At 41.7% G+C, this 23,125-nt stretch overlaps 1 protein-coding gene across 1 annotated transcript in view; it reads left to right on the top strand.

Annotated features, from left to right (window-relative positions):
• The first annotated feature begins 5,105 nt into the window (after positions 1-5,105).
• LOC124100419 (zinc finger protein 479-like) overlaps positions 5,106-23,125 on the top strand; it is a 77,861-nt gene continuing 59,841 nt past the window's right edge. Inside the window, exon 1 of the mRNA XM_058583032.1 lies at positions 5,106-5,302. Coding sequence (XP_058439015.1) covers positions 5,222-5,302 — 81 coding nt within the window. The 5' untranslated portion in view covers positions 5,106-5,221. The remainder of the gene's footprint in view (positions 5,303-23,125) is intronic.

The raw sequence follows: 23,125 nt of genomic DNA on the forward strand, positions 1-23,125 counted from the left end.
CTACCAGCTGAGTTATATCCCCAGCCCATGACTTTGCTTTGCTTATACTTTCTGGCAAGGTGTTTAAGACCAAGTTAGTCCAAACTGCCTTTGTTCCTGTCTACTTTAAGAGTTGACTGAGATTCCCCAGGAATCACTCTTGGGAACTTGTGAGAAGCTTCTTGGCTTCTTTAGTCTTGTACTTGTTTTGCCATCTGTCAACATGGATCAGGGCCTTGCTGACCAAACATGGTTTCCTTTGGTAGCATTATGGACATGTCCCAATCCAATGATCCTCCTCTTTGCAGACTGTGTACTGGTTGGCTTCCTGTCCTCATGATCCCCCTGATTGGGAGGTTGTGTGACTCAGGAGTTTCAGCATTCTAAGAGAGGTTCTGTCATTCCCTGGGTCCTGGCTGACCTTAGAGGGAAAAGGCCAAATTATTGTCTGCTTTTTCATTAGCACTTTTCCCCCTTGGCTTTAGTCACCAAGCAGTCCATTTTCACTGTTCTTGAAGTGGGAATAGTGGGCTTTAACTTTAATGTCTATAATTTATAGTATAGTTACCACTTGCATTTAATTATTGATAATGTTAGTGCTGGGAGTCAACATCATATCCTATCTGTTCTGTAGGTGATTGCTCATTGTCTTTAATCAACTCAGGCTGTTATGTTAGAGTAATACTTCTGTAAAACACTAATAGGCAACAGTTGATAAGTTTCACAAGGAAAGTAGAAGATGAATTTAACAAGTGCAAAAAAAATTATTGGTTTATACAATGGCTTTGAACCAACAAGCATAATGTCTATAATAACACTCATGTATACTTCATATCTATTAAGCCTCCAGAAAGACTTATGACTTTATCAACTCCATCACACATGAAATGCTTTATAAGTTTGCTTTTCTTGAAACTCGTATAGCCTTAAATATTTTTATATTTTACCTAAACTTTTAAATAGTTTTGTATTATGTCCTTTTTAACTTTGAGATTATAGTAATCTTTACGACAAAAGTCTCTTTTTAATTGAATTCATTCTAGTCTAATTTGGAACCATCCTAACATGGAGTAGGGTGTTCCCCTTGCTCATGTCTGCATTCTCCTGTCAATTTTACTTGCTCAATGGGACTCTCAAGTCCTACACATTTGCCTGAATCCTAACCACAGTGTGGCTAAGGTCAGACTTGATGGTTTCCACTGGACCACAGTGGCTCTGCAACTCAGTGCCAGCTCTGCAGAACCAACACCATAAATGGCACCTCTGCTCAGCAGAGACTTCAAAGCCCTTCACAGAGTTCTGGCAAATACTCCTCTTGAGGAACTTTCCTACATTTTGTTTGATTTCCAATGACCTTTTTGGGCTGCCACTCTGAAAACTAAAGTCTGGCAGATTACAGACATCCCTCCATGAATCTCTGTGGACCACAAAAACAAATCACAGCTTCTTGTTAAAACTTTCCTACTTGCATACACCCACAGGAGGGGTGGGGCCTTTGATGAGACTAATCAGAGCCAAGCTGCTCACTGAGTCACCCCTGCCCGCTACTCTATTGCTGCTTGGGTGTGTCATCACACCAGCTAGGACAGCACAAAGGGAACTCTGTTTCTGCAGAGGCTGCCATGAGTGCCAGGGAGTGGCTCCTTCTCAAAGGTGTTATAATTCTCTCCTGACAGTTTGATGATTTTGGACTGCAGACCCTTTCTAAATCTTCTCAGGATAATGTTGGTGTTTTATCATCATTGATACTTTTCAGGTTTGGGACAGTCATGTCAGTTCAACCTGTCAACTCGTCACAGGTTTGTGGCATGCATTGGTTTTCTGGACAATTTGCCACCTGACCATGGTCTACCTTTTATTGCAAAAGCTACTCAACAGTTGATTGACAGTGGAGGTGCTCAATGGACCTTCCATGTCCCCTGCCATCTGTAGGCATCCGGCATTACTGACCATTGAAAAAGTTTCCATCAAAATCAACTCAAAAAGGTTTTGATTCTCTCCTTCATCTCGTGGTCTGTGCATCTTGCTCAAGCAGTTGGTCATTAAATGCAGCTGTCCCCAGAAAGAGATCATCCCCTCTTAGCAGCATCCTGGGTGATGATTAAGATGACCAGTTTGGCAATTCTTCAAAAGTGAAACATACCCACCAGAGAACCCAGCAAATCTCATTCCTAGATATTCATCCTAGAGAAATAAAAACTTACGTTCACACAAAAGCCTGTACATGAATGTTTAGCTGGCTCTTTTAATAATAACCCCAAACTAGAAACAAAACCAGATGTCCTACAACTGTTCAATGGATAAACAAATGGAGATAACTTTATGATAAATCAGCAATAAAAAGGAACAAATGATTGAAAAATACAACTTGGATGAATCTCAAGGAGATTAGCTAAGTGAAAGAAGCTAGTCTCAAAAGTTTACATCCTCTCTGTTTCCATTTATGATTTTCCAAACGTTGAAAAATATAGTGGTGTAGAATAGATCACGTGTCCTGGGGATCAGGCATGGGAGGGAAGCGTGGCTACAAAGGAGGAGTTTGGGTGACCTGGGGGAGTCACAGAACTCTTTCCGTAACCTATTTGTGCTGCTGGTTGCAGTAAGTATGCACATTAAAATGCAAAGAACTGTAAGCCAAGAGGCTGCACTTCTTTCACAGGGGTACTGTTTCTTCCTGGGCAGGTGACCTCCTCCTTAAACAGCATCATGTTTGTGATGACATTGATCGTCCTTCTCATTGTCCTTTTGACCTACACAGTCTTACTCACATTTTAGCTGACCTCCAGCAGAGCAGGCTGTCTTCTTTCCTGGATGGCAATGGAGACTGGATCAGTGCATGTTCTGGTGGCACTTGTAAGTGGAGTCATGGCTTTTTGGGTGAGAAGTTCACCTGAGTACTTAATTTACACAGCAGATCTCATGCAGGAGCTGCATTGGACAACCTAGCATGTACAAAACTCTGCCTTAGTCTTCATTTTCCTGCTTGCATTCTAGGGGTTGGAGCACAGCATGTGGTTGAGCCTGACTTATCACTGTTATCGTTATCACAATGCCTTCAACTTCAGGTGAGACCCCACTGTCATTTGACCCAGGGGCTCCTACTGGACCTGTGTCAATGTGGGCATATTTTTAATGGAGGGAGGCCCTACCCATGCTGTCTTTATGCTTCCTAGATGACCTCTTTGTGGGGGCGGCCAACGTAATAAGAGCTGGCTTTAGTTTCTGTTCTTCCAGGCACAGCCTTAAAGACAATATCTATTAGCTATGAGGGGTGTATGTCAGTTTGCCCCCTCCACTCATCGGAGCTTTTTTCTATGTCCAAGGTACTCTACCCAATGAAAGAAAGAGATTTTTTTCTTTCTTTCTTTTTTTTTTTTTGGCACCAGGAATTGAACTTAGGTTCCCTTAACCACCGAGTCACATTCCCAGCCTTTTTTAAATGTTTTATTTTGAGACAGAAATTCCCTACATTGTCCAAAGCCTAGGTAAATTGGTTAAGACCTCAGTAAACTTGCCTCAAACTTACAGTCCCTCTGCCTCTGCCTCCCAAATTGCTGGGATTACAACTATACACAAGCACACCTAGTCCATACAGAGATGTTTAGGGGCCCCCTTCTATAGAAACCATCAGGACCAAGAAGCAAGTGCCTGTATTCATGGGGACTCCAGGAGGCCATTGTACCTGCTGAGCTCTGAGCAGAAGGCAGGACTCCATTCAGATCCACCTGCTTTCAAGCAAATATTCAGAGATTCAGAACACAAAAGGTGGGGGAGCTTGCACTGGAGGCCTGGTGCAAGCTACCACCAGATTTCTCAGTGACATCATTTACCCTGAGGTCAGAAACATCTGGTCTGCTGGTCTCCACCCTGATCTTCTCCCCTTTCCCTCTTATCAGGCAAGGACAGCCTGCCCCTGGGCTTCACTTGGTTTATCAAGGTGAGGGAAAGTAACTTGTTTGTGGCCATGTTGGAGGGCTTTGTGGGTGTGCCTGGTGAAACTGCAGGTTTCAAACTGGAGTTTTTAAAATGGAGTTGCTTAGGCTCAGGCCTAAGGCCATCCTCACACTTCCTGTCAGAGCTCTTTGTCTTTCTGAAGGTAGAGTCTGTCTTGGGCTTTAGCCCCAAGGAGAAATATTAGTAAGAAAGCCTATTCTTTACCTTTGGCATGAAAAGTAGGAAGTGAAGCCAGGGGACTCAGATCTCTGTAAGCTGCAGTGTGGCTGATGTGAATTGAAATGTGTTGGGAGTCTTGAAATAGAATGAGCTTTGAAATTATAGCTCCCAAATACGCTTCATTAATAATTTTATATTGGTATGATAATATTCTGCATAAGGCCTCACTTAGTTGCTGAGGCTGACTTTGAACCTTTGACCCTCCTGCTTCCATCGCCTAAGCCACTGTGGTTGCGGCTGTTTTTAATTTTTTAGTGCGATTGATAGAAAGTCACAATTACACTTGTGACTCACAATTTGTTTGTGTTGGACATTGCTTGCTGCCTTAGGGTATTGTTTACCAATTCAAAGCTCAAGATACTTCCTGATAAGACTAGAGAGCAGAAAAATTAAATAAAATTTAAAGTAATGGTTATTACAAATGATAAAGTGATATGATCAAAGTTAATATGAGACATGGTTCAATGCAAATATCTTTCTGGATAGTTTAGATATTGCTATTCAGCAGAACCTTAAAACAGCTGCTGTTTGAAGTTCTGGATTCAAAGTACAGAATCTCAAATAAAAAGAAAATAGGCATGATAGGGCATAACTGAAATACCCCGAATTTCAAGTTAGAGGCCAGCCTAGGCAACTTAGAAAGCCCTTATCTCAAAATTAAAAAAAAAAAAAAAAAAAAGTGAAAGGACTGTGGGTGTTAGTTGCTCAGTGATAAGTGTCCCTGGGCTAAAATCCTACTGGGGGGTAAAGAAAACGTCGCCAAGAATTTGCCATTCTGTTCTCATTCATCCTTGGTTGGATGCAATCTACTGTCACTCAGAGCATTGGCTCAATGAGCTCCGTTTCAGGGGGCGGGCACTGAAGTTCTGTCCAATCAGAGGCGTGACATTGAGATCTGTCCAATCCAGCGCAGAGCCCGTGAGGAGGGGGCGGGCTTCTGCCATCCGGGGCTGGCTGCTGTCCCGATCTGTCTTTACGTTCGCTCCGCCTTGCTCCTGCGGTAAGGGTCGCTGTACTAAGGAGGCGCTGGGAACCCACAGTAGAGCGCTGCGCTCCCGACCGCCAGGAAATGGTGAGTGAGCGGGGCGCGTCTGGAGCCCGGGCCCGCTGCGTGGAACTGGCAGGACTGGCGCGGCTGGAACCTGAAACGGTGGGTGGGACACCCCGTCCTCTCCAGTCTGCAGCCCCGAGTCCTCCTCGGGGCAGCGCCGCCCTCAGCTGCCCTGGCCGTCCTAGCGGAGCGCAGGTCCGCCGCGGCGGGGACCACTGCGTGGTCGCCTCGGCCCTAACTGAAGCCCTGTCTGGGCAGCAGCCTGCCAGCAGCCCGGCCTCGCTCCAGCTGTGCGGTGAGACCAGGGACCATCCTCAGGAAGGGCCCACCTCTGTGCGTGGTGTTCCTGCGTGAGAATAGCTGGGGTCTGCGGGGACCTCAGCTCCCCTACCTCCTGGGCCTTCCGAATGTGCGGGAAGCAGCATGTCCAACCCAGAGGAGCCTGTCCTGCAGCCTGGCTCTTTATAAATGCTTAAGTTATAGGTAAACTCCTAGGTTTCCAGCTCCCTGTCCGCATGGCAATGCTGAATTCTCCTCTCCAGGTTGTGAACTATTTGTCTCCCATGAGTACTCTACCGCTGAGCCACAACTCCAGCCCCCAATTTCTTTAAATATGTACCCAGAATTCTTGTAACTGGATCATATGGTAGTTCTATTTTTTTTTTTTTTTTTTTAGTTTTTTGAAGAATCTTATTCTATACGCACACACACACACACACACACACACACTGAAATTTATATTGTAACCAACATTCTATAAGGGTTTTCTTTTTTCCATATGGCTGTACTCTGGAGAATTTGTTGTCTTGCAACTTTTTGATAGTAACCATTTTAATAGCATAGTTCAGGCTGCAGGGGGTCTGCTATTTGATTGGTGCATTAAGTCCCTGATGCAAGTTAGATTCCAGTGCTTCCACCACCTGTGGCCAAACTTGTGGTACTGGTGAAAGGCGATGGGGAATTAGGAAAGATCCACACACACAGATTATGAAGATAAATAGTTTGAATCATGTGGAGCACTCCTCTCTGATGGAGAAGCAGATCTAAAGAGTTACACCAGCAATCTTTATTTATATATGTCTCCTTATCAGGTTAAGGAGTATGCAAGCATTATTCTTTGTACTAAGGAAAGTTTCAGAATTAGAAACATCTGCGCAGCTTTTCTACAGTTTCAATGTGAAATGTTAGGAGCTTTGTGTAGCGCTCAAGGAGGTCCATTGTTTGAAGTTACTGAGCAGCAGAGCTGGTGAAACATTGTGGTTGTCTGGCAGGAGAGTTTCTGTATCCCTGGGAGCTATGTTCCTGAGATCAAGGTCAAAGCTGATAAGACTTGCACAGAGCCTCCTTGGGCAGGGCTTTATCATAGCAGCAAGGCATCCTGTGCCTTTGCACAGAAACAATCCCAGGCAGCATGTGCACCACAGCCATGAGGTCATCAGAGACCCCCAATCGCAGTCACTGCTCTCCACAATCTAGCCTGTCAAGTTGCCACTGGAAGAGTGTGCTGTGGCTTTTTCTGAGATCTGTACTTTTTGATCCCTTTTCTTCTCTAGTGGTGGGAAGTACTTGCCCTTCAATATAAAACCACTTGTTTGTGATCTGTGGAGATTTGCACATACTCAGTTACCTTTGTTTACAGAACTCTGGAGGCTGGGATGGAGACCCAGGAAGAAAAGGTGTTGAAGTTGAGGCTCTCAGTGCATGGGCAGACTCCTTCTAGGAAGAATTGGAGTTATTACTGGGGTGAAGTGGGGGAGAGAGCTCAGGAAGCACCAAACTCCCACTTAGGCTAACAGTAGTGGCCTTTATTTTCCTCTTTAAATTCATGATTCTGGCTAGATAGGAGCTCATTCATCTGCAGCAGCAGTTGGCAGAGTGAGCTGGCAGACCCAGAGCCCTTCTAGGGATAAACTGACACCTTTGAGATTTAACCCATTGTCTTCCCTGGTCCCAGGTGATGAAGCCCATGGAAGTACTTCCATGTCCATAAAAAAATCACTTTTTCCTGTGGTCTTGATACTTGTGTGTTTGTAGTCCCCTCCTCTCTCAGCAGTAGATAAATTAAGATGCGAACCACAGAAGACTTTAGAGTTAGGATATGTAGAGTCCCAATCTTCCTCTCCTAGGTCTCTCAATTTACTTGTGGCATGACTTTGTCTAAGAACTTGAAACATGAATAGATATTTATTCAGTGTATCCATATATGAAGGGAGAGTCAGGAGTCTCCTATTCTGCCGAATTTCCAACATTATCCTCCATTAACATCTGCCTTTTATTGTGGTGCTGGGGTTTGAACCCAGACCTTGCACATTCTGTATTCACCCTCTACCAGTGAACTGTGCTGCCAGTCCCTGCACCTACCTTTAGATTGGGCTGACCATGCATTGAAGTCTAATGTAATTCTTAATATGCTTGGATTTATTTTGGCCTTCCTGTTGGTTTTGACAATAGAAAATTTACCTTCATGTGGCTTCAGCTATGGATTTTGTGTTATGAATCCTTAGTTATTATTAATGTAATATTACAGTTTTATAATATATGTTAGTGTCAGGTAATGATAGCTACTTGTTTTGTTCTTACAAATCAGGGTTTTTTGGCTAATTTTGTATATACTTTACAGATGAGTTGTAGGGAGTTTTGTTTTGCCCCTTCATTCAATAAAAGGAAAGCATCCTGAAATTTTGATGGAAAATGTTACAAATTAACTGGGAGGAAAATGATTGTCTTTGGAAGGATGAGTTTTATCATGTACACATGGTGTGTGTAATTGAGTCTTTTATTTGCTTCTGTACATTTTAATTTTCTGGTAAATTCTACATATTTCCTTTGAAAAGCATGCATACACATGAAGTATCATAGGGTTGAGATGGCTTTCTAATACTAATCTGATGTTTTCTATGGTTAAACTGAGTGTAATATGACAAAAGATGTGGGTGGGCCCTAGAAACCATTGTTTTCCCACTTTTTTATTGTGTCTTCTTGAATGTACACCCTCTTTCCACACCCTTTGGATTTCAGTTGTTTGGACCAATACTGCTGTGTCCTCATATGTTTTCATGGTTTACACATGCAGTGATTTCTACAAGTCTGTGCTGATGGTGTATTGTGTATCTTCATAGATTTCCATAAATATAGAACAACAACTTACATTTCATCTTTCATTCATTATAATTCATTTTTTTCCATATATTTTTCAGTATTGTTTAATTTTATCTATCTGATGTGATTTTATTTTACATTTCTCTAATTTCCTAAGATTTGGAATGTTTTCATGATTATTGGCTGTTGAGTTATCTTCTGTATAAATTGCTCAAGCCTGCTTTTTTTGGTGTCCCTGAATTTTCCTTTGCTATTAAAAATTTTTGGTTATATGTGAGGGAATTATTTTCTTCCACTGTGTCACTTCTCTTTTCATCTTTTAATGTTAGCATTTGATGAATAAAATTTTTGTTTTAATGTTGTCCAATTTTTTTATTTTTTAACATGTTTTTTAGTATACCTTTGAAAAGAACTCCTTTTTTTGTGGTTCTTGGAATTGAAACCAAAGGAACCCTCCCACTGAGCTACATTCTGGCCATATTTGAAATTTTATTTTAAGACAGGGTCTCACTAAGTTGCCCAGGCTGGCATAGAAATTTCCATCCTCCTGCCTTAGCTTTCCAAGAAGTTAGTATTACAGGTGTGTACCACCATGTCCACCCTGTGACTCCCTTTTTATAATAATTTGTGAATGTTTTATGGTTTGCTTTTATCTTTAATTATGTATTACCTCTGACAATGATTTATGATGTGATATGAGGAAAGACTACAATAGCACGTATGGGTCACCCAGATATCCCATTTTCCCAGCAGCTTTCTTTGGAATAGATGCAATTTTTCTACTTTCCTCCAGTGCAAACTTTTGTCATTTATCATTGTCTAAATAGCAGGTGTCTTTTTAAAAGTTCTGTCTTTGTATCAACAGGTCTATTTATTCATTTTATTGTGAGGTGTACATGACTACTGTGACTTTATAGCATATGACCATGTGTGGCCTAATGACTTTTTGGTTGGTGATGGACCGCATGTACAGTGACAGTTATCACAGGCTAGGTGTGTCGTAGTGAACCATCTAGGTATCAGTGCTCTGGGTGATGACTGCAAAATGAAGAATCACTTTACAGTGATTTACAGCATTATCATCTACACATGGTGTAACTGAGTCTTTTATTTACTTTTGTAAATTTTATTTTTTTTTAATAAATTCTATGTATTTCCCTTTGTTTTAGTTGTAGATGGACATAGTACCTTTTTTCATTTATTTTTGTGTGATGATTGAACCAAGAGACTTACATGTGTTAGGCAAGCACTACACCATGAGCCACAACCCCAGCCCTACATTTTCCTTTTAAAGCATGCATACACATAATTTACAGAGATTTACAGCATTTCCCTGAATGTATATCCAACATTAAATTAAGCTTATATATGTATATTCTAATTTATTTATAATGTTTCCTTCTAAAATATAACCAGAGTTTTTTTTATCTTATTTTTCTTTTAGTAGCATGAACATTTGACATGCTAACACTGTGGAAATGTTCATTTTCAATATTTTTAAATTTTAGTCTTTTCCCTAGGACTATTTTTCTATACTCCTAAAATTTGCTTTCTCCAAACTATTGAGATTGATGATTAACTAATGAATTCTTAGGCTCTTTATTAGTTCAACTATTGAACAATGTGTTTTCTTTTTTACTTCAGCTTTAGATGCATCCCATTTTTATAGCTTTATTGTGGGGATATAGCTCAGTTGGTAGAGTACTTGCCTCACATGCACAAGGTCCTGGGTTCAATCCTCAGCACTGCCAAAAAACAAAACAAAACAAAAATCATATATATATATATGTATATGTATCTCCATCCATGAAACCAGCACCACAGTCAACATAGTTAATATAGCCATTACACTAATGTGCTCCCTGGTCCTCTTTTATAATTCTTTTTTTCTACTCTTCTCCACCACATTTAAAAATTAATTTGATTTATTATGCAAAGCCAAAAATAGGATTAGTTTCAAAATTCTATACATCAGTGAATTATCATGAATAGGACACCTCATATAGCTACTGTCCTCCTCAATAATCCAAACTTTGCTGGGCATGATGGTACAGACCTGAAATCCCTAGAGTCAGGCATTATTGTGTTCAACTCAGCAGTGCCCCCTCCCTGAGTTTGTCAATTTGGAAAAAAATTAAAAATGTTCACTAATTTCAAGCTTAGAATTTCTTAAGTTACAGGTTGTTTGTTTGTTATTGGTACTGAGGGAGCTTAACCACTGAAGCCCATTCCTAGCCCTTTTTAGTTTTCTTTAGAGACAGGATCCTTCTGAGTTGCTTAGGGCCTCACTAAGTTGCAGAGGCTGGCCTGCAACTTGTGATCCTCCTGCCTCAGCCTCCCAAGCCACTGGGATTACAGGTATGCACCACGGGCTCATCCAACCTATGAATTTTATCAATAGTATTTGAAAGGCATAAAAATAATTCCTAAGAGGCAAGATATAGGTGGGTTTCAGCCAGCATACAAACAAACAAACCAAAAACCAAAACAAAGAAACAAAACGAAATAAAAAACAAAGAAATTGTATGCTAGGCCAGCTTTTGAGCCCATAAAGTGATATTGTCAAGGGCCCAATTCTTTTTAAGGAGCCTCCCCTGCTGCTGCTGTCACATCTGCCCCCAACAAGCATAGAAGGGTCTTTACACTGAGAGCTTCAGAGCACTGGGAGACGGAGGACTCAAGTGCAGTTGTGTTTCTAATGTTGTTAGAATGGAGACTTTAATGACCTTTCTGAGGGTATAATTTTTAGTCAGGCTATTTGTACGCTATCATCTGTGCCAAATTCAGATTTTGGTAGCAAGTAACTTTATTTTAAAGATGCATTGACAGACTGGGAAAGCAGACATCTATCTCCACGTTGACTAGAGAAGCACTTGCTTTCTGTCCTTGTCCCACTGCTGATCCCATAATAGGACAAGGATTTGAGAAAATGAAAAATTAGTTTTCTTGCTGTGCTAGTGAAGGAGAAACCAAGAGGACTTCTGTCTCAGAGGCTGGGATTCTAACTTCCCTGGGAAACAATGGGCCTTTGGTGATAAGGCTGCCCTCTAGCTGTGCCCTGTCAGGAGTTTTCATTTACTTGTATCCTATACAAGTACTTTGATCTCCTGGTGCCAGCCTTGGAGTCTTGATCTTTTTCATTCCTATGTGCAAGAGCTGAAGGAGAGATAATTAGCCAAGGACAGGAAGAAGATTAATCTTGCTCCTCCCATGGTTAGGAAGAGGGAGAGGGAGAAAAGGAAGGGAGGGTGTGTAAGTTTTAAAATAAGTCACAGTGGCAGAGTTCTGAGGATTATTTTCATTTTCCCCACAGTTAATTTTTATGGAAAAATGGGTGACTACATCTCTAAGCTGCTTCCTGTGCAACCTGGGTAATGAAGGGGTCCCTAGAATGGAAGGTTGTTGCCTGTTGTTGTAATGTTTTCTTTTGGATTTTTACTAGAATGGACAGAGAGGCAATTCCAGCCTTGGTGGTGACCTGGAAGAAGCAGGTCTCTTCTCTTGTAGAGAAGTTTCTTTGATTGTTCTACATGGTATTTTAACTAGATTTTGTTGGGGGTGGAATTGCTTTTGACATATTTTCCCCTCTGCCACCATGATAAAAAAATGGTCCCTAAAATATTGTTTTTTTTGTGGGCTCAATTTAATCTTGCTGCTGTGGGTCCCCCTTTGGAGGCATTTGACAGACACCTGTTCCCACTGCAAGAGGGTCTCTTGGCATAATTAGCCACCATCTTTTTAAAGGTGTGGTTTCCCTTTTCTGTTTTCCCTGTACATTGGCGAGACCAAAAAGCATGTAACTTCCCTGTTGGATATACAATGTTTTGCTTACTTGTTGGGCCATTTCTGCAGTGACAAATATTCGGCTGTCACTCTGCATTGAGGAAGGGATGTCTTAGGATCATCTCCTTCCAGGGGACTCTAGTTATTTCTGAAGCTTTTTCTATTCTGGTAGAATAAGCCTAACTCATACAGAAATGGTGTCTACCAATACAAGCAAATACCTGCAAGTTTCTACCACAGGACATTTCTGTACTGGTGAATCATAGAAAGGTTACATTTTTACATATTGAATTTATGGTAGACTGCCTCTTAGTCTTTGGATTGTTTGAGTGCAAAAGACACAGTTCTGAATTCCTTGCTGATGAGTCCATTGCAGGCATGACCCTCACTGGTGGGGCTTGAAGAAATTGACCAAGCCACCCTTCCCACAGCGAGCTGTCTTGTGAAAGCGTTTTTATCAAGAGCAGGCCATTGCTTCACGCAGAAGTGTGAGCCCATGAGAGTCTTTCTGAACTTTGCAGTGTTATCCTAGAAGTCAAGATTTTCTTTGCCCCTTTTCTTCTCATCAGTATGAAAAGACGTGAATTGGTCTGATTCAAGCTGAGGTTCAAGGCCCTGATAAAGAGTTTGTTCTTTCTTGCCATTTAGGTTGCTCTGTCAGCAGCCTAATTTCTCCTGGTCACTTAGATGTCAATCTTCAGATGACTAGGATAGTGCTTAGTTGCCACCTGCTTTGGTGTGACCGTGGTCTATATTAATGCCAATATTTTCAAGGGCATGCTTAATACCATTGTTCTTAGCTGCAAGGACTCTTCTTTCCTTCCACATAGTTTCAATGCTTACCTTCTTTCCTTTGGTCAGTGAGAGCTCTTGTCAGAGTAATTAGCTTGACTTTCTGGGTTGAAGTTTTAGGAGCAAAGTCTCAGCTTTCAATCTGTCTTGTTTCTTGACTGCAGAGTATACAGCTACCCACTGCCATTGTCCATGAACTTGCTTTTATCACTGAAGAGGCCCAGTCTGGCTCAATAATAGACTATTGAAGAAAAAACACTTTCTGAAGAGTCTCTAAGCTCTCTGAGCAGTCATACTATCTGCTGGCATGAGGGTTGTTTGATTTAAGGTGGGCGTGGTTTCTCTTGAGGTTGACATTGAAGGGTCTCAGAGGATAGTCTGGAATCTCCCTACCCTCCCAGCAGTCAGCTGACACCAATAATTCTGTTCCAGTACTTCTGTTTGAGCCACACCAGGACTTGATGAGGAACATGCAGAGTAGTGGGTTGTCCTAGAAGGGTTTCTCAACCGCTTGTAGTAAATCACAAGCGGTTCTCATGACATGAAGGCAGGAGGACCTTTCTTTTTCTGTGAGGTCAATTTGTTTTGACAGATAGGCTACTGGTCACAGTATGTCTCCAATGCCTGTGTGAGAGCTCCAAGGACTGTACCTTGTTTCTCATTTAGTCTTAACTCCTTTATGAGTCCGGCAGGCCTAGGGCAGGGCTGTCATGAGGCTTTGTCTTAACCTCTCAAAGGAAGCTTGGCTTTCTGGTGTACAAGTCAAATGTTTGATTTCTGATCCTTTTAGGGCTTCCTAAAAGACAGACATTTAGCTATTAGTCTAAAATTACAGACATTTAGCTATTAGTCTAAAATTAGGGACCCAAATGTGGCAGATACATGACATTCCCAGGAACATATATTTCTGTCTCTTGTTCCTGACTTCTTAATATAGCCTGCTTTTAATCTGACATTCAGGCTCATTTGGAATTCCAGATAGATGACTATTTTACAAAACTGAGCCTTTTTGTGGACACCCCACCACATGAGGTGGGATGGTTTAGTGCAGCAGTAGTATTTGAGAGGCAGTGTTCTTGGTTAGGGTTGGCTGTAAGCAGGTCATCCACATAATGCAAAAGGAGTCCTTTATCCAGCTCTAACTCTCTCAGCTACAACTTATGATAACCTCATTGAACAATATAGAAGAGAGTTTAAATCCCTATGGTGATGTGTTATTTTCATATTGAATTCCTGTCACTCAAAAGCAAATGGTAATTAGGCATTTCTTTTCAGTGGGATGTAAAGAATCCATCTTTTCATTATAGTGCTTTGAACCAGCCACTGTTACCTGGCATTGCAGTTAGCAATGAATTATGTTCTGTGGGCTGAATATTCTAAACAATGTTAGTTATAGCTCCTAGGTCTTGTACAAGTTGGTATTCATCACTGTGAGTTTTTTTCCCCTTTCATTTTTTGAACAAGCAGGGCTAGAGTACTACAGGGTATTTGACAAAGCCAATTCCATGCTTGTTGTAAGAATTTGTCCACAAGAGGCTGGATTCCTATCAGCACTTTTCTTAAGGGGGTACTGTTTCTTCCTGGGCAGGTGACCTCCTCCTTCAACAACATCATGTTTGTGATGACATTGATCATCTTCCCCATTGTCCCTTTGACCTACACAGTCTTACTCTCATTTTAGCTGACCTCCAGCAGAGCAGGCTGTCTCCTTTTCTATATGGCCAGGACATGTTCTGGTGGCACTTGTAAGTGGAGTCATGGCTTTTTGGGTGAGAAGGTCATCTGAACACTTAATTTACACAGCAGTTCTCATCCAGGAACTGCATTGGACAACCTGGCATGTATAAAACTCTGCCTTAGTCTTCATTTCCCAGGTTGCATTCAAGGGGTTGGAGCACAGGATGTGGTTGAGCCTGACATGTCACTGTTATAATTATCACAATGTCTTCAACTTCAGGTGAGTCCCCACTCTCAGTTGCACCTAGGGGCTCCTGCTGAGCCTCTTCTCAGTGTGGACATATTTTCCATGAAGGGAGACCATTCCCATGCTGTCTTTAGGCTCCCTTGATGACCTCTTTGTGGGGGCTGCCAACACAACAATAGCTGGCTTTAGTTTCTGTTCTTCCCAGGCCTTACCTTAAAGGTAAGATCAATTAGCTGAGACGGGTGTATGTCAGTTTGCCCCATCCACCCATTGGAGATTTTTCTATGGCCAGGGTAATCTGTCCAATGAAGTTCACTGTTGTTATAAAGAGATTTTTATTTTTTCTGTACCAGGGATTGACCCAGGTTCCCTTCACCACAGAGTCATGTTGCCAGCTATTTTTATGTTTTGTTTAGAGGCAAGGTATCCCTAGGTTGTTGAGAGCTTATCTAGATTCCATAGGGGCTTGCAAGTTGCTGAGGCTTGTCTCAAACTTGTAATCCTCCTTCCTTAACCTCCCAACTTTCTGGGATTTCAAGCATTCACAACCATACCTACTCCATACAGAGATGTTTAGGGGCCCCCTTCTATAGAAACCAGCAGGACCAAGAAGCAGGTGCCTGTATTCATGGGGACTCCAGGAGGCCATTGTACCTGCTGAGCTCTGAGCAGAAGGCAGGACTCCATTCAGAGCCATCTGCTTTCAAGCAAATATTCAGAGGTTCAGAATACAAAAGGTGGGGGAGCTTGCGTTGGAGGCTTGGTCTCTCCTCAGCTACCCTGACCTTGATGGACAGTCAGGGCCTGGGTGGTTGGACCTGGCTCTGAGGCCAGACAGGTGCCCTATTTATTTCCACATGGTCATGAGCCCTGCTGCTTGTGGTGCAGCTGCAGTGCAACCTGGGGAGCCCAGGGCCTTTGGCCTTTTTAGTCAGAACTTAGCTGCTGTTTTTGTCTAGAGCCTGTGAGGTTGCAGACCTCTCTCTACTCTGGCCATCTGCTTTTATCCACAGCTGTTTTCCCTTTTGCAGTTGTTTATCCCCTCCATCTTCCTGTACATTTAGGCTGATGGGATACTGTCTTAGGAACAATTGCTCTGCCCCTGTGCTGAGTGTCCCTGGGCAAATGGGGTGTCCTGTAAATCTTAAAAGGAGACCATCCCTTCCTTAAGTCCCAGTCTAGCTGTTCCACCACCAGCTACCATGTTCTTTTGTGGCTCTTTTTCCAGGTTGGGCAAGGGAGGTAGAAGGCAGGGCAGAGCGGGGTCCTCTTCACTTACCTCTCTAATCCCCAGCAACTGGGATTTTCTTCTGACATAGGGCTGGTTTTCCTGACCCACAGTGGGATGATCTGCAGCTGCCTGGGATTGGGCTGAGAAACAAACAGTGCTGGCCCAGCTTTCATTTTCTGATGTCTTTCTATCCTTGCAAGAAGCAGTGCCTTTTTACACCATCAATTTAGTCTCAGGCCATTTGTGCTCCTCATGCAACTACATGAATATCTGCACATGTAGAATTTCTTCCATTTACCTACCTCTGACACACCAATTCCAATAGCAAGATTATAATAGTTAAGGAAGTCATTCAGTGGCCTGATTGTTACAGTTAAATATCATCTTTTTAAAGACAGACTCATACTTGGCTCTCTTAGCCAGGATTATTCTGAAGAGTCTATAGGTGGGATCAATGCAGAATTGCCCATGTGTCAAAGGGCCAGCAACATTCAATCAAAAACACAGAGTGAACCAGAGTGGATCCCCCAAACCAGGACCAACTGAAAGGACCCTTTAAAACAGACCAGATGGGGGCACATTTCATAGATCCCCAACTGCTACTTAAGCACAACTCTGACACCAATGGTGCCATAGATGCCCACAGAAAGAGGGACCTGGTGCTCCCCTGTAGCAGACCTGATGTGTGGAATCCAGGGTTGCAGTGTGCACACAGGAGGAGTTTGCCAGATGTCCATGTTGGCACGACTTCACTGCATTCCTTTTCCCAGAATAGGCCCATGGTGGAGTCCCACACCATTCAGGGAGAGAAGACAAGAGGTTCTTAAAGCCAAGGGGCCTTGGCAGCTGCTGAGAACACCCCTCAGACTCTCCTTTTACTTACAGGAACAACTCCTCCAGGACAACCTGAGACAATCACCTGTCTCCTAATTCTCCAGGCTCAGCTATCAATGAGCTCATCAGCCAGCTTGCTCATCAGGGTGGAAGTGGGGTTGCTCAGAGCACCAGACCCACCCAAGAGGGCTGGAGCAGGGCACTCTCAGTTTTCTTCACAGTGACCAAATTTGACACTGATAGCTTGGTCCTTGTTCAAAATACTCATCCAATACTGAAATCAAGGTTTTGAAGAAAAGGAAAAGGTAGTTTTGTTGCTTTTCTACCAAAAGAGAAACACAGGGGACTCCTGTCCCAAAGGCTGTGATTCTAATTATAAGGTGAACACAAGTCCTTTTAAAGTGATAACTCAAAGACTACCCTCCAGCTGAGCCCTGTCCAGCATCAAAATTCCCTCGAAGCCTTGAGAGACCTATTTCTTAGATCTTCTTGTGCCATCCCTAAAGTCTGGATTTCTTGATTCCCACAGTGCATGAGCTCAAGGACATATAACCTGGTTTAAGTTCTGACTGAAGACATGAAGAAGGTTAATCTAATTTTCCCCATGGTTAGGGAGGCATAGATGGAAAAGAGAAAGAAAAACACAAGTCAGTTGTAAAATAAGCCACAGTGGAACAGCAGCAAGGGTTATGTTCAAACCATGAAATAGATCCTGACACATTCCTAGGGAGAAGCAAATAGAACACCTGCCAGGTGGGAGTGTCTGGGGTTGATGAAGAATAGAAAATTCAGAACCTGCTGATCATTGTGGTAGATGACAGTCTTCATATGGCCTCAGTATGGGACACTTAGTAAAACCATGAGAGGTCAGAACAACAGGAAGGACTGGGGATGTAGCTCAGTTGTAAAATGCTACTGGGTTCAGTCCCCAGTACCCACTCCCCCCCAAATTCAAATGTATGATCAAATAATCCTTTACTGAGAAGCCAGCATATACTTAGGAGGGGACAGGAAAAGACTGTGTTTGGGCTGAAGTGGAAGTGGGTCAGACTCCATGGGAGTTGGCAGGAGGGAAATTTCAGCAATTTTATTTAATAAATATTTTATTTGTCCTCAAACATTAATGTTTCATGAGTATTTCACATTTGGAAAAAAACAGTGGGTTGTGTTTTATGCATGCATTCAGATTTACTAGGAAATGTCAGTGAAATGTGCCAATCATCTGGGCATGCATGCATGTTTGTTCCTCATGAACATTTACCCTTACTTATTTTGATGTCATTTTATATTACTTTTGTTGATAATCTATGACATTGAACACTTTTCTTATGTGGTTTTTAAATCTAAAAATAATTTCCATCATTTTGTTACATTTAATTTGTGTGTTTATAACTTCTTCCTGTTTTACATGTTTTACTGAGAATATTCTTCCATTTATATTTCTTTCATACAGATAATTTCTCAGGTAAGATAGTCTCTTTTTGCCCCATGCTACATTCTTATGGACTGCTCTACCTTTTAATGGAATATAATTTATCAATCTGTCCTTTGGACTTGCTTGATTTTCTTATATAGAACTCTTATTATCCAGGAGCAGGTGTTGAACTCCCAGAGTTAAACCTTTCAATTAAAGCCTCACCTCCAGAAACTGATTATTTCTGGAGATACATATTATCCATCAGTCTGGCTCTAGAGCTTGTGAACATGTTTATTCCATTGAAAACAGGTTTTATTTTTAAAATGTGAGACAACCAAACTCCTCACATGATGTTTGTTTTCTTTCTTTTAACTCTTTTGAAAAAAAATATTACTGCTCTATAACTCTCATTTTAAATGTGTTTAATAATTACATTACTTTTTGGGCACCTTTTGTTTGCTGAGATATAATAGATTAGGAAAGAATTGTCCAAAGCCTCAGTAATGCAGGCACTAGTCTCCCTGGCTCCCTTCCTGGTGCAGCCATGCCTGGCTTGTGCGGTTCTCCTGTGCTGAGGGCAGAGTTGGCTTGCTGGAGCCACTGAGTTGTAGTATGACACACACACTGTGGCTCCATGTCTAGGAGGAGTAGGAGTAGCCCAGTAAAGAAAGGGGAACACAAGTCTGCCAGCGCCCAAAGGCCATAGTGAAACTCTGCCAAAATGCAAAACTCCCTTATGAGTATGAAACTGGCTGAGAGGAGCTGCAGCCCACAGTGTGTCACTCTGACATCATTCAGCCAGAGTTTGGATGTACCTCCTGGCACTCTATGCCTGTGTGAGGCCTGATAACACTCCCCAGTCATGGATTCTGGGTGGGAACTGCAGTTAGAAAGGAGGAGGTGTCCTTCCACAGTTGTATAAGACTTTGTCATGATTCTTGAGCTCTGGAGTGTCTTCTACTTGTGAGGCCCAGGTGGCTTTGCTGGGCTTGTGTCACCCACTGAACTGCAGGTCATGCAAGAACTCTAGGAAGGGTGCTAAAGTACCTAGAATGTGAGAAAATAGAGAAATCTGCAGATTTTAGGCAAAAGGAAGAATTCAGCCGTGGAGGGACTTTGTTCTGCCTAAAATTAGCTCCAGTTACAGCTAAGTTCACTACTGTGGCAGTATGGCCCTATCACCCACTGGATGGTGGGGTGGTAGATCAGCCTGCAGCTGGAACCATCATTGGTTACAAAGAGCCACCATTGGGCATCTCTGGGTCTCCACAATTTGTGCAGAGTACACAAAATATAATCCTGGGAGAAGCCACCTTGGTGGATGTGGTTCCTGTGTAGAAGGTGCCTTGTTGACAGTAGACATCAGCTTTTTCTTTCTCCCCAGGGTTATTCATTTTTTGTGCTTCTTCCACAATATGAGAGACAGGATCTCAAAACGTAGACCCTGTTCTCTCTATAGCTGCTCACAGGAATGACAACAAATCCTTCATTTTTGAGTTTTTTCCAGATTCAAAAATATCAATTTTCCACTAGTATGGAAATATGTAAATCAATGGATCTGTAACTGATGTGATTCTGCAATCTGTATACGGGGTAAAAATGGGAGTTCATAACCCACTTGAATCAAAGTGTGAAATATGATATATCAAGAACTATGTAATGTTTTGAACAACCAACAATAAAAATTAAAAAATATATATCAGTTTTCCTTTTGCAATTCATAGGATTATTAATATTTTTACCCATGCAATATTTGAAACTGACAAAGTATTTTAATTGTCATATACCCCTAAGTAGTGGATGATGCTTTTGAAAATGCTTGTTTTTAGGAGGTTAATATTTCACATTGGTGGAGAGCAAATTATTACCAGACTCTTTTCAAAACCTTAGTGCCTTCTTTTTTCTTCCTTAGACACAGTCACCTTATCACCATATTTTTGACAAGTGTTGTGGTTTATATCTGGGATGTCTCCAAAATCTCACATGTTGAAACATGGTGCCCAGTTGCATCAAGGTAGAGAGATGGGCTTTTGGGCCATGATTGGATTATGAGGGTTCTGACTTTTGTGGACTAGCCCATTAACAACTGAATAGACTGGGAGGGGAACTAGTTGGAGGAGGTGGGTCATTGGAGCAGCCCTGACCAGGATCATCTTCTCCCAGCACCTTCCTTCTTCTCTGCTGCCTGGCTGCCATGAGCTGAACAGCTTTTCTCCATGCTCTTCTTCCATGATGTTTCTGTCTTGGAGTGAGACTACCATGGCCTGAGTGCTCTGAAACTGTGACTGAAATAAATGTTTCCACTTCTAAGTTGTGACTTTTAGCTATTTATGTCACAGAAATGAAAAGTTCAGTACAAACGTTATTAGGTGTCATGTTCTTACTCAGTTTTTCCATGGTGCTGGATTTCAGAACTATCTGGGTATGACACTTGGTATCCACAGGGGTATTTCTCTTAGAATGTCTGTAGACCATCAGACTCCTGATTATCTCTTCCCAGAGGGAAGAGATTGGAGTGGAGACTTGGGGGAAAACTGGTTGACTTGGGGTTTAGCGGCATCTCATTTTTTCTATTTTGTCTATATCTGTAACCCCTTGGAACTTGATTGTGTTTGCCATAACCTTCATTGCATGAAGATTTTGTTGGCCTACAAATTGGATCATAGTGTTGAAGGGGAAACACAAATTATTCTCCTTTCTGTATTTTCTCTGAGTTGTGAATACAAGGAGAATATCTCAGAGTTCAAAGAATACCCACACACTTCAGGGTGTATAAGAATCCACAGTGTACTTCAGTGTGTAAGAATAGGAATGGGAGAATGTCCAAAATGTCAGGCTGTCTTGACTTTAACCTTGGGTCTGACATGTCTATATTACAGTCAGCTTTGCAATTCCTGGGCTCATCACCTTCAAAAGATTTCTTACTTCAGCTTCAACTTTTCCCTAGCTTTAAAATGTATTTTATTAGTAGAGTTTCGAACAAGAGAAAATATATTCAAAGCCACAGGATACAGTTGGATTTTAGAAAAGGAATTCAGCCTTATGTTATTTTAATTAAATGTTTTATTTGCCTTTCTTCTTCTCCCAAAGTGTTCTTTGTGGGTTTCTCATGTGCAAGAAGAGAAGGGGCTGCTCCTCCCAGCAGCCATCTTTATTATCTCACAAGTTACCTAGCCCGCCATTACCGTGACCACATTGTAACTTAGTATTCCTTTAACCACGAGTGCTAGCTAACTGAGCTAAGGTCTAGGTTAATACAGTCACAGAGCCCTTTTCTCCAAGAACATCACTATAGAAACTAGATAGTGCGCCTGCATAGTTATCTTAGTAGTTTCAAGGGGAAACTGCTGGGCATTCCAAGTGTGGGAAACAGTTTCCTCGTGAAGAACACTCAGCCAGGCATCCTGTGCTTTTGCACAGGAGTTTCCTAGTAGCTAGGCATTCCTAGCACAGAAACTTCCTAGCAGCCAAGCATTTTGTGTCTTTGCACACAAACTACCCAATCACCAAGCATGCCACAATCATGAAGTTTGTCAGAGACCCCAATCCCAAACACAGAACTCTTACATATTTTTTGAAAAAAATGGTTGCTTTTGCTATTCCTCTTGAGGTATGAATGTAAGTGCTTTATACATTTGTTGCCTCCTGTAGACATAAACACTGAGTTTGGCCAGCATGGTGGGTGGTACATGCCTGAGATGCCAGCTACTCAGGAGGCTAGTGCAGGAGGATTTTATGTTTGAGATCAGCCTTCACAAATTAGGGACACCATGTCTTAAAATAAAAAATAAAATGGGCTATGGATGTTGCTCAGTGGTAAATCTATATATAGTCCCTGGATTCAATCCCTACTGCAAAACAAAATCCCACTGAGTGTGAATACTTTTTCCAATTGAGTTGTGGGTCCTTTCTCATTCAAAACTAAATGAGTAAAATTGGGAAGCAGAGAGGTCAAAGCTCAGTGACGTGTTATTAAGTAAATCTTGAGCCTACAAAAGAAGGTCCTTGGGAACCATGTTTTTTGTTTCTTGAGACTCATGTTTTCCAGATATGGGTTTGAATTGTAGGCAGTCACTTCTGAGAAGGAAGCCTAGAGAAGGAGGAGGAAGATGTAGTTGGTTTCCAGGTGTGTAGCCCAGGTAAGGGATGGCTTTGCATTTTCCTTTTAAACTACCTTATATTTGGAATGGGTAGACCTTTATATTTCTACATTTCAGGTTTGTGCTTTACATGTTTTAGCCACTGTGCTTTCTTTTCTTCTTAGAATAGTCAACTGTAACTCTTTAAATATATATGCCCAGATATACCCCCTAGGCTGAGGCCTTTGTTCTTACACTTTCACCTAAACCAGGCCAGGCATATATGACCTGCAGGATTGACAGGATTTGATAAATGGATATCAGAATGTTTTGGGGTCCTAGATTCCCACTGGGGATGTATGTATGAGTCATTAGATATTGCTGAAGAAGTGTACCATGCTTTGTTTATGTTCCATCTGGATGCTCCATCATCTATAAATGCACAAGAGTTAATGAAACGCTCATTCATTATCCCTTAGTACATCCTGAAAGAACAGATTAATTAGAAGAGACTCAATCACTAGAATGCCAAGGAAAGTCTACTGAAATACCCTATTATATCATTTAGTTTTTATTTGGCCACTAATGATGTGTCCTTTTATGTCAATTGGCACATGGTAACAATTTATTCTATTATAGCTATTTTATCCTTATTTGCTTTGTATAAATGCTATCTGCCAGATTTTCCCCATACAGTAATTTTTGTCTCTTTGTCTTCATGTGTAGTGATAGACTTTTTCTTAATAATCTACATAAACCATCA

This window comes from Marmota monax, unplaced genomic scaffold (genome assembly GCF_021218885.2).
Source record: "Marmota monax isolate L192 unplaced genomic scaffold, Marmota_monax_Labrador192_F-V1.1 WCK01_AAM20220418_F8-fsc00238, whole genome shotgun sequence".
NCBI lineage: Eukaryota > Metazoa > Chordata > Mammalia > Rodentia > Sciuridae > Marmota > Marmota monax.